Below are 15237 nucleotides of genomic sequence, written 5' to 3'. Positions count from 1 at the left end.
AAAGTGTATCCTTCATTTTGATCAAGATAACACCACCCAAAGCTAAATGCTGTAAATAGAAGTAGATTTGAGTGCCTATTAACAGTCTTTCAATGTTGATGGCCCCATGCGTTCACCTCCTGATTAGCAGCTCCTACAAGGTCATGTGTGGCTCATCCTTGAGAGACCAGTGACTCGCATAAGAAGTAAATGTTTATTCCTTTTGAAAACTATTCAAAAAAAATCAAATTGACCTTGCAGCCCGGCACTCTAAAGCATTCAGTGTAGTCTCATTAAAGACCATTATAAGCATATGAATCTATTTTTTTTGTAAAGAGTGGGATTTGTTCTTTCCTCATAAATATGAGGGGAATGGCACAGCAGAGGAGGAACAGAACAAGGTCCCTGGCTTGTCCCACATGCCAGAACATTGCTATTTTTGTCAGGAGAACACAAGGGCTGCTACATCACTGGCTGGGTATGAAAATGCACATTAAACGGTTACAACTCCTTTCGCACATAGCAAAAACATATTCACTCAAATGAGCTTTGTGCTGCTGATAGCAGCATATGACTGAAATGGCACAGCCCCCATCAATCCACCCTTCAGATGGAATGTTGTGCTGCCCAGATCTGAATTTTGCTAAACACAGGAAACACTCGGTCTAATTTTCAGTCCGATACCAATTGGCTGTAATATTCCAGGCACTGTCTGTGGCGATGTATGTTTCCTTCAGTAATTTGCTTGTTCTAACTGAGATTTTTCTTAATCAGGTGCAGCAAATCTACTGACTGGACCAAAACGCAATCCATTAGCCATCGCAAAGATGTGGTGGAATAAGTTCAGTATTAATAGCCTGCAGTTGTTGCATTCCAACAAAGCTGTGTGTGGTTATCATCTGGGCTACCTGGAGGTTGACCAGATTAGTGATGCTCTGACCAAGTTGCTTTCTCTGTACAAAGAAGGGAAAATCAAACCTAGAGTGGATTCTGTGTGGCCATTTGAGCAGGTAAGAAGATTTATTTTAAAATCTTAGTATTACCCTTGAAGCTGGTCATGCATAATGCCTCATCCACCTCAGCACTGTTTCTGGTTAAATAATATTGGCATCAACTAGTCCTGTCTTCATCCTAAGAATTTTATTTCCTCAACTTCCTGCCCCACCCACTCCATAAAATCAATTTCTTCTTCGTTGATGGTCTCGTTGGGTGATGGTCTCGTTGGGGTGGGTTTGGGTTGGGTTTCAGGATGCTGATGCTTTGAGAACGTAGTGTTAACAAAGAACATCAAGCTTGAGTTATTGAACAAAGCTGATTTATTTTTCACTACTAAATTAGAGATTTGAACCAGCCAACAAGGAAACAAGGCATAAGTTATTAAATAAAACAATGGCATCTCTTGCAACAGAACACCTAATCTTTCTAGTGCCTTATAATATTCTCCCAGAATCCCAGTCGTCACATGATATTTATATCACTGCTCCTTATCTCCATCTGGTGGCAAGTATTATTACCTTATTGTTAATGTTCCCATCATACTAAAATGGCTTGTTTTCCCATGCCAAGGAAGAGAGACCATAGCCAATATTTTCAATGTCACCAGTTTTTAAACTTTTAATTGGGCCTACCAGGTGTGGCTTGTGCCATGTGAATCTGGTGTTCAGGTAAGGCTCATTTTAAATATTCATGCAACACCAGAGAAAAATTAGATTGTTCAGCCCATCTCCATTCGCCATTCAATCATGGAACATGATCTTGATCACACATGAGGGAGAGAGTGCAGAGTATCTGGTTACATCACACCGGTTTTGTGCCTAGTGCAAGGTCCGATTTTTGGGGCTCACTTGAGTTCACCTGTTGTGCCGGATCCATGCTGGGTGCAACTCCTGGGTGCTCCTTGATCTATGAATCCAAAGTTCCTATGAATCCAAAGTTCCTATTTTATTATAAATTCCTAAAACAAAATATTTTTGAAGCTTTGCTAGTAAAGGCAGCAGAGGCTTGAAGGTCTCTATCTGGGGAGGCCAAATTTGTCACGTGTAGCTTTCTTTTGGGTTTACTTAAACATATTTTGTCCATGTAAACCAGTGGTTCTCAACCGGGGTCCACATGGACCCTGGGGGTCCACACAAAAAAATACCGAATTGGGGGTCCACTGTGATATTTTAGTGGTCCATAGAGCAATTCTTCTTCAGAACAATTGTTATTACTGAGAATCAAGTAGAAGAAAAAAATGTTTGTTTTCATGATGAATATTCACCTTTCTCTCTCTCTCTCTCTCTCTCTCGCACTGACAAAGGTCAAAGAGAGATTATAATCTATCTAATTTACCTTGAGGGCTGAAGGGGCTCAGAACCAAAAAGGTGCATTTGCTGTGTTTATTTTTGTGGTACTGTATTCTGAGAAAAAAAAATCCATACCGGTTGATGACAAATGGGTTTATTGTGCTTTAATGACAGTTGTTGTTGAAGATTGCCCGGGCTATTGTCCCCCAGGAACAGCCGGACCTTTAATGACAGAAGCAGTTTATTAAATACCCACGGTTGACCTGACGTGAGCGATCTGAAATGTGGCAACACTTATGCCACGTTTCTCCTTGACCAGTTTAATGAATGATTTAACACAGTAATCACTAGAAACTGTGTATATTTGATATGAATTGGTTATTTTTAGAGTAATTTAATTCAATTTAGTCAGTAAAAAGTTTTTTTCATTACTTTTCATATTAGAATAAGTTTGGCAACGTACAAAAATACCGCTAATCCGTTTCCAACCCTCACGGTAAGGTAGATGGACTTTAGGATTAGTTTACCACGCATATAAGAAGCTTTTTTTTCTGTGGAATGGCTATGGGGGTCCACAAAAAAAATTAAGAGGAAAAGGGGTCCATGGGTTAAAAAAGGTTGAGAACTCCTGGTGTAAACTCTCTGAATTGGAGTGTGATTGGAAGCCCAAAGTTCCAGCACCTGGCTACATAGTCTGAGCATAAAAATCACTTGTCTGCTTTCAGTACAGGCCTTGTACGCACCCTAGCTTTCTGCTGAAGCATTAAATTAAGCGTTGCCTTCCCCTGTCAGGTGAATGTGAAGATCAAATTTTTGTAGCTGGTTTATCTTTTAATTAACATTGAAACAATACTTGTCATTAATCTGTGTAAAGCTCTAAAATGCCCTGAGGTTGTGAAGGGAATATTTCTTTAGAACAAAGAACATTACAGCACAGGAACAGGCCCTTTGGCTCTCCAAATCTGTACCACCCTTGGCCAAAACCCGCAGCATTTCCTATTATACTATAGGATGATGCTTTGCATTCTATTAGTGCTCTGAATGCTGTAGATTTGTTGGCTTGGGTATATGACTAGTGCACTGTGCAACTGAGAAATTACCTGAATCATAAAAGTTTATTGGCTATTTCACCAGGTCACTGTTAAAATAACATTGACCTAATAGGAAATTTAATTTCATCCCTACTGGGAGTTTGCAGTAACACTGATTTCACAACCTAGTGCATCCGATCACTTTTCATGAGCCCTACTCCAATCCAGCAGATGTTTACCTGTAAATAATGTGCAATATTTAATTTTGACAGCACTTGTTCTATTTATCATCCTGACCTAAAATATTGCCAACTGCACCAATAAAATCCAGGGTGAAGCCAAATGGTCTAATTGGGGTCTTTACTTAAAGCCCTGTAGTGGCCTTTCTCTTGGCTTTTGGAGAAGATGCCTTGGGATATTTAACAAGCCTTCCAAAACAGGAGATTTACATGTTGAAACTTAGTCTTAATTATTTATAATTGTAAAGGAAAGTAATTGGACTTCAGCAACTCATTTGGCAGGTTTATGGATTTCGCTTCTGGAAGTCTGAAGAGGTTAGAATTTTTAATTCCCTTCCAGAATAGTGAATGATGGTAGGAAAGATCCTCTGACGCAGTTGTATGGTCTTCTGTCACCAATTGAAATGTACCCACATACAAATATATGAATCAGGAGCAAGCCACTCGATCACTCAGCCCCTTAAACCTACTCCATCATTTAATAAGGTCAGAACTGATCGGATTGTAACCTCAACCCCACGTTCCTGCCTACCAGAATCATTTCACCCCATCTTATCAATAATCTTTCTTGCCCTGCCTTAAATATTCAAATTCTGAATCCACTGCCTTTTGAGAGATTTGTGACCCTCCTGAGGAAAGATTTTCTCCTGCCTTGAATGAGTGACGTCTAATTGGCTTTTGTAATTGCGTTCTGTACCTACATACTAGTATTTTGTAATTCATGCACTTGGGACAGTCAGATCTCTGCTCTGCAATCTCGCCATTTAGATGATTTAGCTTTTTCACTGTGAACTGGACACTTTCACAGTTGCCCACATTACTCCATTTGCTAGGCTTGCCTATCTGTCAGCAAATTTAACCACCATGTCTTCAGACACTTCATCCCAGTTATTAATATAAATTGTGAAAGAAAAGTGCGGCCCCTGCACTGATTTGTGGGGTACACCACTTGCCACATCCTGTTTTTGTCAGCCAATCTTCAATCCATGCCATGTTATCCCCTACACACACTTTTTTTTTTTTCTTCTTTTTATTTACACAATCTTTGTGGCACCCAGTTCCCCTTTATCCAAAGTGCATATGAAGGAAAAGAACTTCATATTTCCCTTGACAAACCCATTTTGATTCTGCCTGATCTTTTCCAAATACACTCTTTTTTTTAATAATGGCTTCCAGCATTTCCCGGTGACTGATGTTGGACTAATTGGCCTGTTGTTCCTGCTTTCTGTCTCCTTCCCTCATTGAATATGCTGTCTTCCAACCTAATGTTCCCTGAATCTAGAATTTTGGCAAACTTTAAAAAAAAAAAATTAAATTGATGACCCAATTATTTTTTCCAGGAGCAATTTGTCACGGCCAATCCACCTAACCTGCACCTCCTTTTGGGTTGTGGGGGTGAAACCCACGCAGACACTGAGAATGTGCAAACTCCACCAGGCAGTGACCCAGGGCTGGGATCAAACCCAGGTCCTCAGCGGCATAGGCAGCAATTTAACTACTGTGCCACTCTGCAGCCCTGGAATTTTGGAAAAGTAAAACCATCTAAAATAGCCAATTCTTTCAAGATTTTGGTGAAGTACATCTGACCCCCAGGAATTCTTCTGCGATTCCATAGTAAAGACCTTGGGGTAATGGCACAATATTGGTTTGGAGGGGAGAAGGCTAAGACTAGATTTGTAGATGTCCTGGGGGATAAAAAGTAGAATAGATCTTGAGTCTGCAAATGTTATGCCCTGTGGCTTGGGAGCTATTGTCAGAGATTTCTTTACACAAACCAGATTGTTGACTTTGTTTGTTATAAACAATTGCAGGTTTTGATGGGGGACCTGTTTGCAGTGAGGAAAGGTGTTTAGACATGTTGCTCAATGATCCTGTTTTAATTTCTAATGGGTAGGCTTGCTTCAAAGATGTTTCAGCATGGATAATCAAAGTAGTCATTGGCAAACAACTCAGCTACTTGGTAGGAGATGCCAATATTAAATGTCAAATTGATGTGTAATATGTAAATTGGTATCAAGTTTGTGCCATAATTCAGTCTGCTAAATGTAGTTGTCAAGCATTTAGAATCCTTATCAAATGGAGCATGTCATAGATTTAACAGACTTTCATGGGCCACTTTCTTGGAACCCTAATTGCCGAAGAAGAATAAAGAAATATTAGCCAGTGAGGGATTCATGAAATTCATTTGAATGGAATGTTGTTACTGATGGATCTAGTGGTTGAGGTCTGGAGGTATTGGTCACTTGAACACCTATTTGCCATCTTTCTTGGAGTGCTCGAATGCTCTAATGTTAATCTTGATCCTGACCTGCTTTCATGCAGAGCATCGGGCTGAGTGCTAACTCTGGGGACCCTTTACATTTCATCAAAGGATGTTAAAGTTATATGGCTGCTTTGGTCTACCAGCTGATGACTTATTCCCCAGTCTGATCATAATCTGATCATAAACTTACTGGTTGCTGATTCTTTACAAATTGCCTGTTTGAATATTTTTGAGGTCTTCATATTTCAATAGCAGGAACTAAATTTCCCTACACAGGAGTTCCTGTATGATTGATTGATTGATTGATTGGGCAAAGTCCAATGAACTGATTCTTTGACTGCTACAAATCCAGAGGTCGTTCAAGGGCTTGACAATATTACGGTACCAGACAGGAACCCCGATCACTTTGTTTAATTTCTAAAACTGAGGAAAGGCTAATTTTGCTCTGGGAATGATTCCCTACACAATTAGGGATGTGGTGTTAACGCGGTCTCGAATTATCTACGCCTCAGAAATCATAACAAAAACGCATCATGTCTCCTTGTAAGCACAAGCATGGCTTGAAAGAATAATCTCACTTTTACAACATGATTACACCCCCACAAGTTACATTCATCAGACACCATGGGATGTTGCCCACCTGGCCACCGTGTAGCTGCAGGAAATGTTCAGATTTTTTTTTTAGAAAACATTTTATTGAGACATGTATCATTTTAACGTAACGTATCAACATTCTAAATAGCAGAGCAGCCCGACTCACGCATAAACCCCTCAGTCACATACCCAACTTCCCCCGCCCTTTATATTAGATTCCATTCCCTTATTCTCCACTTCCATGCCCCCCCCCCCCTGTCAGTTTTCCTTAGAGGTTGATGAATGGCTGCCACCTCCGAGCTAACTCCTTAAGGCAAATTTAATCTTCTCCAGCCTGAGAAACCCTGCCATGTCACTGACCCACACCCCTGACTTACCCACACCCCTGACTTTGGAGGCTCCGAGTCCCTCCATCCCAGCAAAATCCATCTCCAGGCCACCGTTCACCCAGGTGTGTATAATATGAGACGGACTATAGATTCCAACCAGTTAGTGGCAGCAAGATATTTTTGGGATTGTTTTTGGTTCTTCATGTGGTCTCATGAAGAGATCTCTCTGCTTGTGTGGTGCAATAATAACTCTCCTATATACAGGATACAGCCCTGCTATCTTCATGCTGATTTCTGCCAAATCTCTACTATTCCCATTTGACTCTCTACATGTGAATTTTTTTAAGCTAGATCAGGCAGCGAGGGAGGGGCAGGTAAGAATTCCACCATAGTAGAGAAATAGTGACTCCAGGTAATCCTTTTTTATAAGAGTACCCAATTCTTCTAATTAAGGGGCAATTTGGCATGGCCAATCCACCTACCCCAGCACATCTTTGGGTTGTGGGTGTGAGACCCCTGCAGACACCGAGGGGGCGTTTTTCCGATATGGAGGCCCTGTGTTCGTGCTGTTGTGTTTCACGACGGCGCGAACAGGGCCCGGGCAAGACCTACTCTGGCCCCCACAGGAGGCCAGCACGGCACTGGAGTGGTTTACGCCGCTCCAGCCTCCTTGCGCAGCGCCAAATGGACGGGGAACTTCTTGCGCGCACTGGCCCCGATCCAACATGGGGTTGGTGTTCAGGGGCCCAAGTAGGCCCGGGAGGGAGAGGCCAGCCCGCCGGTTGGTGGGCCCTGATTGCAGGCCAGACCCCATCGGAGGCCATTCCTCTCTCTTTCCCCCCCCCCCCCCCAGCATTCTCGCTGGCAGCGACCAGGGGTGAACGGCGTCACCGGGACTCTGTCGTGTCGGAGTGGCCATCCGGGCTGGAGAATTGGCGGTCCCGCCGATTCCAGCGGCCCAGCCCCGCGCCAAATGGTGCCGATTCTCCGCACCTCGGAGAATCACGTGCCGGTGTTGTGGCGCAGTTGCTCAGATTCATCCAGCGAGGGGCTCGGAAAATTACCCCCAGTATGTGCAAACCCCACACGGATACTGGGCCGGGATCAAACCCAAGTCCTCAGTGGTGTGAGGCAGCAGGGCTAACCACTGTGCTGCCTGAATTGGATCTTAACGGAGTGAAACCAGACTTGTGCACTTTTGGATTTCAATAACATGATGCCCCTCACTCGATCCATGTTTCCCTTGAATCAAATTTTTTTTGGGTAGTGTTCAACAGGAAGGAACAGTGGTGGTGGTGGGAGAGAGAGAGAGAGAGAGAGAGAGAGAGAGAGTCATGTACAATGCTCAGGATGCAACATGTAGCCTGCAACTACAGTAATTCATAAAGAATTGTAAAGGGGGTAGGGTGTGCGGGAAGCAAATTGAAGTGAGGCTGGGAAAGCTGATTCTGCTGTGCTGATTACCACAGATGCCAGTCAAAACTATGGTACCAGAGCATGGTAATGTATGAGCTTTGCTTGTGGGAGTGAAGCTGCTGGAGAAAACGGATGGCAATATATTTGAACAATCTGAAATTTTAAAACTGCAAAATCATGTCCCTTGCATTTTATGTCCTTGCCAGAAAAGTGCAAAGGCTAGCATGCCCAGAGTGGGTGCTTATCCTATTGAACACAAATGGTTTGTGGAGGGGCAGGTCAGTCAGCATGTGGCAGAACACTTCAGGATATAGTGTTTGTGTTATTGCCGATGAGCTCTGATTTTCAGAGGCTTGGCTTTTCTGTGACAAATGGGAAAGTGTTCTGGGCGTAAAATCCAACACTACTTGAGGTTAAATAAGAACTGAGCAATTGACAGCTGTGGAGGTGCTGACTGAGGGGTTGAAGAGCTGCACATTCCTGCTTCAGCACAAATGTTTAACTTGTCATCTGTGACAGTTGTCATTCTGGTGGTGACATTCCCCATTTCCATATAGATGGTTTTGAATTTTTCCACCTTTGCAATCACACTTTTTTGGATGGCTGCTTTGACTAAGTTGGGGGAAAATGCAATTGAAGGATAGCTCTCCATGGGTGAGGATTTTTGTAAAATTCCCTGGGGGTGGGGAGGAAAGGAAACGCATAGAACATTACAGCGCAGTACAGACCCTTCGGCCCACGATGTTGCACCGTCCTGTGAAACCCTTCTAAAGTCCCTCTACACTATTCCCTTATCGTCCATATGCCTATCCAATGACCATTTGAATGCGTTTAGTGTTGGCGAGTCCACTACTGTTGCAGGCAGGGCATTCCATGCCCTTACTACTCTCTGAGTAAAGAACCTACCTCTGACATCTGTCCTGTATCTATCTCCCCTCAATGTAAAGCTATGTCCCCTCGTGCTGGACATCACCATCCGAGGAAAAAGGCTCTCTATGTCCACCCTATCTAATCCTCTGATCATCTTGTATGCCTCAATTAAGTCACCTCTTAACCTTCTCTCTAACGAAAACAGCCTCAAGTCCTTCAGCCTTTCCTCATATGATCTTCCCTCCATACCAGGCAACATTCTTGTAAATCCCCTCTGTACCCTTTCCAATGCGTCCACATCCTTCCTATAATGTGGCGACCAGAACTGCACACAATACTCCAAATGCGGCCGCACCAGAGATTTGTACAACTGCAACAAGACCTCATGGCTCAGAAACTCCATTCATCTACCAATAAAAGCTAACACACCATATGCCTTCTTAACAACCCTCTCAACCTGGGTGGCAACTTTCAGGGATCTATGGACATGGACACCGAGATCTCTCTGCTCGTCCACACTACCAAGAATCTTACCATTAGCCCAGTACTCTGCCTTCCTGTTATTCCTTCCAAAATGAATCACCTCACACTTTTCTGCATTAAACTCCATTTGCCACCTGTCAGCCCAGCTCTGCAGCTTATCTATGTCCCTCTGTAACTTGTAACATCCTTCTGCACTGTCCACAACTCCACCGACTTTAGTGTTATCTGCAAATTTACTCACCCATCCTTCTATGCCCTCCTCCAGGTCATTTATAAAAATGACAAACAGCAACGGCCCCAAAACAGATCCTTGTGGCACACCACTAGTAACTGGACACCAGTCAGAGCATTTCCCATCAACCACCACTCTTTGTCTTCTATCAGCTAGCCAATTTCTGATCCAAAGTGCTAAATCACCCTGAATACCATGCCTCTGTATTTTCTGCAATAGCCTACCGTGGGGCTGGATTCTCTCATTCGGTGGCAGTGTCCAAGCTGTCGGAAACGCCATCGCGATTCATGATGGCGTGAACGGGTTGCTGGGAGTACCGATTCTGGGCCGCTCTAGCGCCTCATTCCGGCACGAACTGTGTGCCGTGGGATCCGCGCATGTGCAGTTGCGCCGGCATTAACGAGGACATGGGCAGTGGTGCCGGTGTCAACCTGTACATGTGCGGTGGCCTCCCTCAACGCACCGGCCTCGACGCAACATGGTGTAGGAGTTCAGGGGCTGGCGCGTAAGAAAATAGGCCCAGGGAGCGAGAGGCTGACCTGCCGATCGGTGGACCCTGATCGCAGGCCAGGCCCCATCGGAGCCCCCTGACCCCCAAAATGCAGAGTTCCCGCTGGCTGTGACCAGGTGTGGATGGCGCTCTGCCTTTTTAGAGCGGCCATCCAGGTCGGAGAATCGGCAGCCCAGCTGAAGAGAGCGGCCCGCGACCAGCATGGCGCCAAACGCACTGGCGCCGATTCTCCGCTCCAGACGAGAATCGCGTGGTTGCGGGGATCCTCCGTCCTGGAGCGGGGCTGGGAGAATCCCGTCCATGATGTGAGCATAGGAACACCTGCATTTTCACTAGCTTTGATGCTACTCATCATATTCCTGTGCTATGGTCCTGGAAGATCTTGGCTAGATTTTGGCTATGGGGAGCTGAGTAGCGTCACAAATCCTTGTTTTGATTTGAAGCAGCTGGGGCATGCCCTGCTGCTAAGTGGACTTTGTGCTTTGGTGATGCTGTCTGCATCAATGATGGCGGTGTTGTGTATGAATAGAAGTTAGTGCAGAAAGAGCCCATTGAGTCTGCATGGGCACTTGGAAAGGGCACCCTACTTAAGCCCACACCTCCACACTGTACCAGTAACCCCACCTAACCTTTTGGACACTTGAGGGGCAGTTTAGCATGTTCAATCCACCTAACCTGCACATCTTTGGACTGTGGGAGGAAACCGGAGCACCTGGAGGAAACCCACGCTGACACTGGGAGAACGTGCAAACTCCAGTCACCCAAGGCTGGAATGGAACCTGGGTCCCTGTAGCTGAGACAGCAGAGCAAGCCACTGTCACCCCTATGTTACAGATTATCATCTTGACTGCTTCTGCTGGTTATAGGTGTTCACATTGATGAACTGAGATCAATAAGCGGAGAACCGAATCCAGTCAGTTGATGAAGCAGTCTGGGGGCTCCCCTCCAGTTCTTAAAAATCCTGTTGATTGGAAAGTGGTCATGCAACCTGCACCTAGTCTAATACAGAAGTTACAGGACAATGTCACATAATACAGCTTTGTAAGCACCTGTGCAGCAAACAACTTGTTTTGTTTATTGTAGTAGTGTGGGTTTCCCCTCCCCACCCAGCTGCTGGTCACAAACAGGTCCTTGAAGATGGTGAATTACTTCCACCTGTGGGAGGAACCCTTCATCTGACCCCCTGATGGCAAATTAGATTTTCTGTAGCCTGAGGAATTCTGTCAGGTTGGCCAGCCAGAGACCTTGGGCAGTGCTGCCAATCTCCATCTGAGCAGGATTAGGCCAGGGCATTGGCTCTGCCCCCCCCCCCCCCCCCCCCCCCCCCTGTTCTGACACCATGAAGACCACCACTAATGTGCACGGCTCCACCCGAGACCCCACTACCTCTGGCATAGCCTCAAAGTGGTCCAGTGGTTGGCCAGACCCTCCTGATATTGCTTGCCAGTCTTCTACATCTGGGAACAACCTTGTGTGTGCCCTGTGTACCACCTTCAGCTGTGTCTGACCCAGCCATGCCCGTGACATGGTGGAGCTCACCCTGTGTAAGAGCCCTCTCGAGTCCTATTTCCCCCCCCCCACCCCCGATGCCTAGTTCTTTCTCTCACTTGTTTTGTCCAGTGGGGCCCTCATCACCTCCAACAGTTAACTGTATATGTCAGCACAATTTGTCCTGTGACAGCGGTCTGTCCAGCAGGGTGTGTCTGGGTACATGGGGGAATGATGGTCCTCCTTTTTGGACGAGATCCTGGAGCCTCCAGCTTTTTGGAGCTGGGGTTTCTCGGTTGGTTTCCCCAGGGTTGCCACTCTGCTGTCTATAGTCTCTCACCATTACCACACATTTCTTCCTTCTACTGGTTTTCTACATGGTGTCCATTTTGGCCGGGTTTTAGAAAACCCAATTATTTTTCTTTCCAATTAAGGGGCAATCTAGTGCGGTGAATCCACCCACTCTGCACATCTTTGGGTTGTGGGGGTGAAACTCATGCTGACACGTAGAATGTGTGCAAACTCCACAGTGATCTGGGGCCAGGATTGAACCTGGGTTCTCGGTGCCATGAGGCAGCAGTGCTAACCACTGCACCATTGTGCCAACCTGAATCTGTGGGGTTAAAGTGGTATCTGAGCTGGTTCCAGGCTCGTGGTGTGGCTACCACCACCAGCCTTGTTGAGTACTTGGTGGGGTGGGGGGGCAGTGGCCAGTGCCTGCAAGGCCATCCCAATACAGGAGGTTTCTTCCTCTGTAACCACATTCAGCCCTGGGCCAACTCCACAGCTGTTTTTGCATTTGCCGTCCAGGAGGTTTGGCAGTGCTAGCTGCCGCCCCCCCCCCCCCCCCTCCCCCCGCCTCTGGGCACCACCCTCTCTATGACGGTTTTGCAGACCCTGGGGTTCTTGCCCACCCACATGAAAGCCAAGATTTGTTTGTCTACCTTGGTGCAGAAGGATTTGGGGATGAAGATCGGGAGTGATCCCAAAAAAAAGGAAATTTGGCAGGGTGTTCATCATTATTGTCTGCACTCGCCCTCCTAGGGAAAGTGGAATGATTTATTTATCCATTTGGTCTCTGTCACACTCTTCCTATTCCCATCCCTTTCCAATTTTCCACTCCAGGGGTGGAAACAATCCAGTTGTAGTTTTGGTATCTTGAAGGCAATAATTGCCAGTAGGAAATGTTTCCCTGTTCTGTCAACTTTTCCCATTGCCAGAACATACTTGTAAGTTTACCCAATGACCAAGCCAGGCTGTTCATTTGTGTGTCGTTCTGGCAAATAGAGGATGCCTTTGCTCTTGGGTTTGATGCTATGTGAAGTGCTGTAGTTTTTGTTGGGAGTACTTCATAAACAGATACAGATATTGAGGAGCTGACCCTTCCCTTTTCCTGACTTGCCAGAGGTTCAAAATACTAAGAGCCAGGTAGTGGCACTCGGCTGTGCAGAGTGCTTTGCTGCTTCCAGTGCTCAATGCAACTGTGGCTACTGGTCTCTGACAGTAATTTGCAAATAGTGTTTAATCAGTAATCTATATCACTGCTATATTAAATATTTGACTGCACCCTCCCCCCTCGCCCAAACAATGATGCAATAGTTGCTTTGACTGGTCCAATTGTAAATTGGAACAGTGCTCCACCATTGCATTCCTAAATTCTGTTTTCTTGGGGTATTGTCAGCAAAGTTGGACTTTATTTCAGTGACATTGTTTTGTGTAGGGTGCCATCATGTGGTGATTCCATGACCACCGCTTGAAATAAAGGAAACGGGCAGCACGGTGGCCTAGTGGTTAGCACAGCTGCCTCACGGCGCTGAGGTCCCAGGTTCGATCCCGGCTCTGGGTCACTGTCCGTGTGGAGTTTGCACATTCTCCCCGTGTCTGGGTGGGTTTCACCCCCACAACCCAAAAATGTGCAGAGTAGGTGGATTGGCCACGCTAAATTGCCCCTTAATTGGAAAAAATAATTGGGTAATCTAAATTTATTAAAAAAAGAAATAAAGGAAACATTTGAGTGGGCCCTAGTAACACAAGTTACTCTGTGGACATAACGTTTTCAGACTTGGTAATGTTATTGCCTCCTAGCACATGGAGAGCTTCTGCAGTATGACTAACCTAGTAAGTAGCGTATTTGTTTTGTATTTGTTCAAATGGAAATAACACTTATTGGTGGCAGTGTTAACACATTGATATGAGTAATTACAATGTATGGATTTTGGGTCAAGGTATTCAAGCATTTACTCTGTTGTGTGAAGTTGGGGCTGTTAAGAATGTTCCCTTTAATCGAATTCAACATGAGCAAGTGAAGAGAGGAAAAATGTGCTTCCTCTTCAAACTTGCCTTTTTAAAAAAAAACAACAAAATAGTTAAGGATGCACCATTTCTGTTAACTTGAAAGATTTTACTTGAAAGATTTTGCACATGATTTAAGTCTGTCCAATGCATCACTACACTGACAGACTTATTTGCTTAACAAACATGAACAGGGTTATTTTTAAGTTCCTATTGAGTAAACTACGTTCAACTGGGAGGCTAGAGTGGTCAACATCATTCCCTCCCCACTGAAATGTTTTCTTCAAATGCCAAGCAATCCTGATGTTTGAGTTTATTTGGCCCTGCTATGCTTTAATGGTCACTTGGCATCGTGTGACTTTAAAGAGGGTGGGACCAAAGGTTCAGCACTGAGATTTGGTTCCTTGTCTTAAATTTTTCTTTGGAAGATTCCTCCTAAATATTTAAATTGACCAGGGCAGCGCAGTGGTTAGCACTGCCGCCTCATACCGCTGAGGACCCGCGTTCGATCCTGGCCCTGGGTCACTGTCCGTATGGAGTTTGCACATTCTACCTGTGTCTGCGTGGGTATCACTCCCACAATCCAAAAAGATGTGCAGGGTAGGTGAATTGGACACACTAAATTGCCCCTTAATTGGAAAAATACAATAATTGGGAACTCTAAATTTATTTTTAAAATATTTAAATAGCCCCTGTGCCTGCTCAACTTTAGATTGTCTAATTTTAATATTGTCTCTTTTTTTGTTGTTTTTTCTATGTGGATTCTCGACCAGTTCTCAAAGGTATCAATTTATTTTCCTTTTGCAGATTGGAGACGCTATGAAGCAAATGCAGGAGCGCAAAAATATTGGGAAAGTCATTCTGGTCCCTGAAGTAAAGAAGACTGAAGAATAGTCCAGCTGTCTCGGCAGCAGGGAAAAACATTGTAAATTAGTTAAAGTGCTAACCTTTTATGACCTGTAGATGGACAGATGACTAACGTAAGCTTGAAGCAGGGAAATAAATGCTCACTGCTCCTGTAATCTGATTATTTGGTTGTTTGCTGCTTGAAAGATACCATCCTATTAATGGGCCTTTTGTATACAAGTTATCACTTTTCTATCCCCAAAATGCTCAATTCCAAACTTTTTAAACCTCTCCAATTGACATGCCGTAGTTCTGCCTTGGCACCCTTTCTCCAATGATTCCGAACTACTGTGAATTGTCCAAATATTATAGACAAAAA

At 44.8% G+C, this 15237-nt stretch overlaps 1 protein-coding gene across 1 annotated transcript in view; it reads left to right on the top strand.

Moving 5' to 3' along the window:
• The window catches only part of vat1 (vesicle amine transport 1), a 43340-nt gene extending 28103 nt beyond the window's left edge, over window positions 1-15237 (top strand). The window contains exons 5-6 of the mRNA XM_038778961.1: window positions 754-989; window positions 14820-15237. Of these exons, the coding sequence (XP_038634889.1) occupies window positions 754-989; window positions 14820-14906 (323 nt within the window). The 3' untranslated portion in view covers window positions 14907-15237. The remainder of the gene's footprint in view (window positions 1-753; window positions 990-14819) is intronic.

This window comes from Scyliorhinus canicula, chromosome 19 (genome assembly GCF_902713615.1).
Source record: "Scyliorhinus canicula chromosome 19, sScyCan1.1, whole genome shotgun sequence".
Lineage (NCBI taxonomy): Eukaryota > Metazoa > Chordata > Chondrichthyes > Carcharhiniformes > Scyliorhinidae > Scyliorhinus > Scyliorhinus canicula.
Note: the sequence above shows the minus strand (reverse complement) of the source record. Positions and strands in the feature narration are given on the sequence as shown.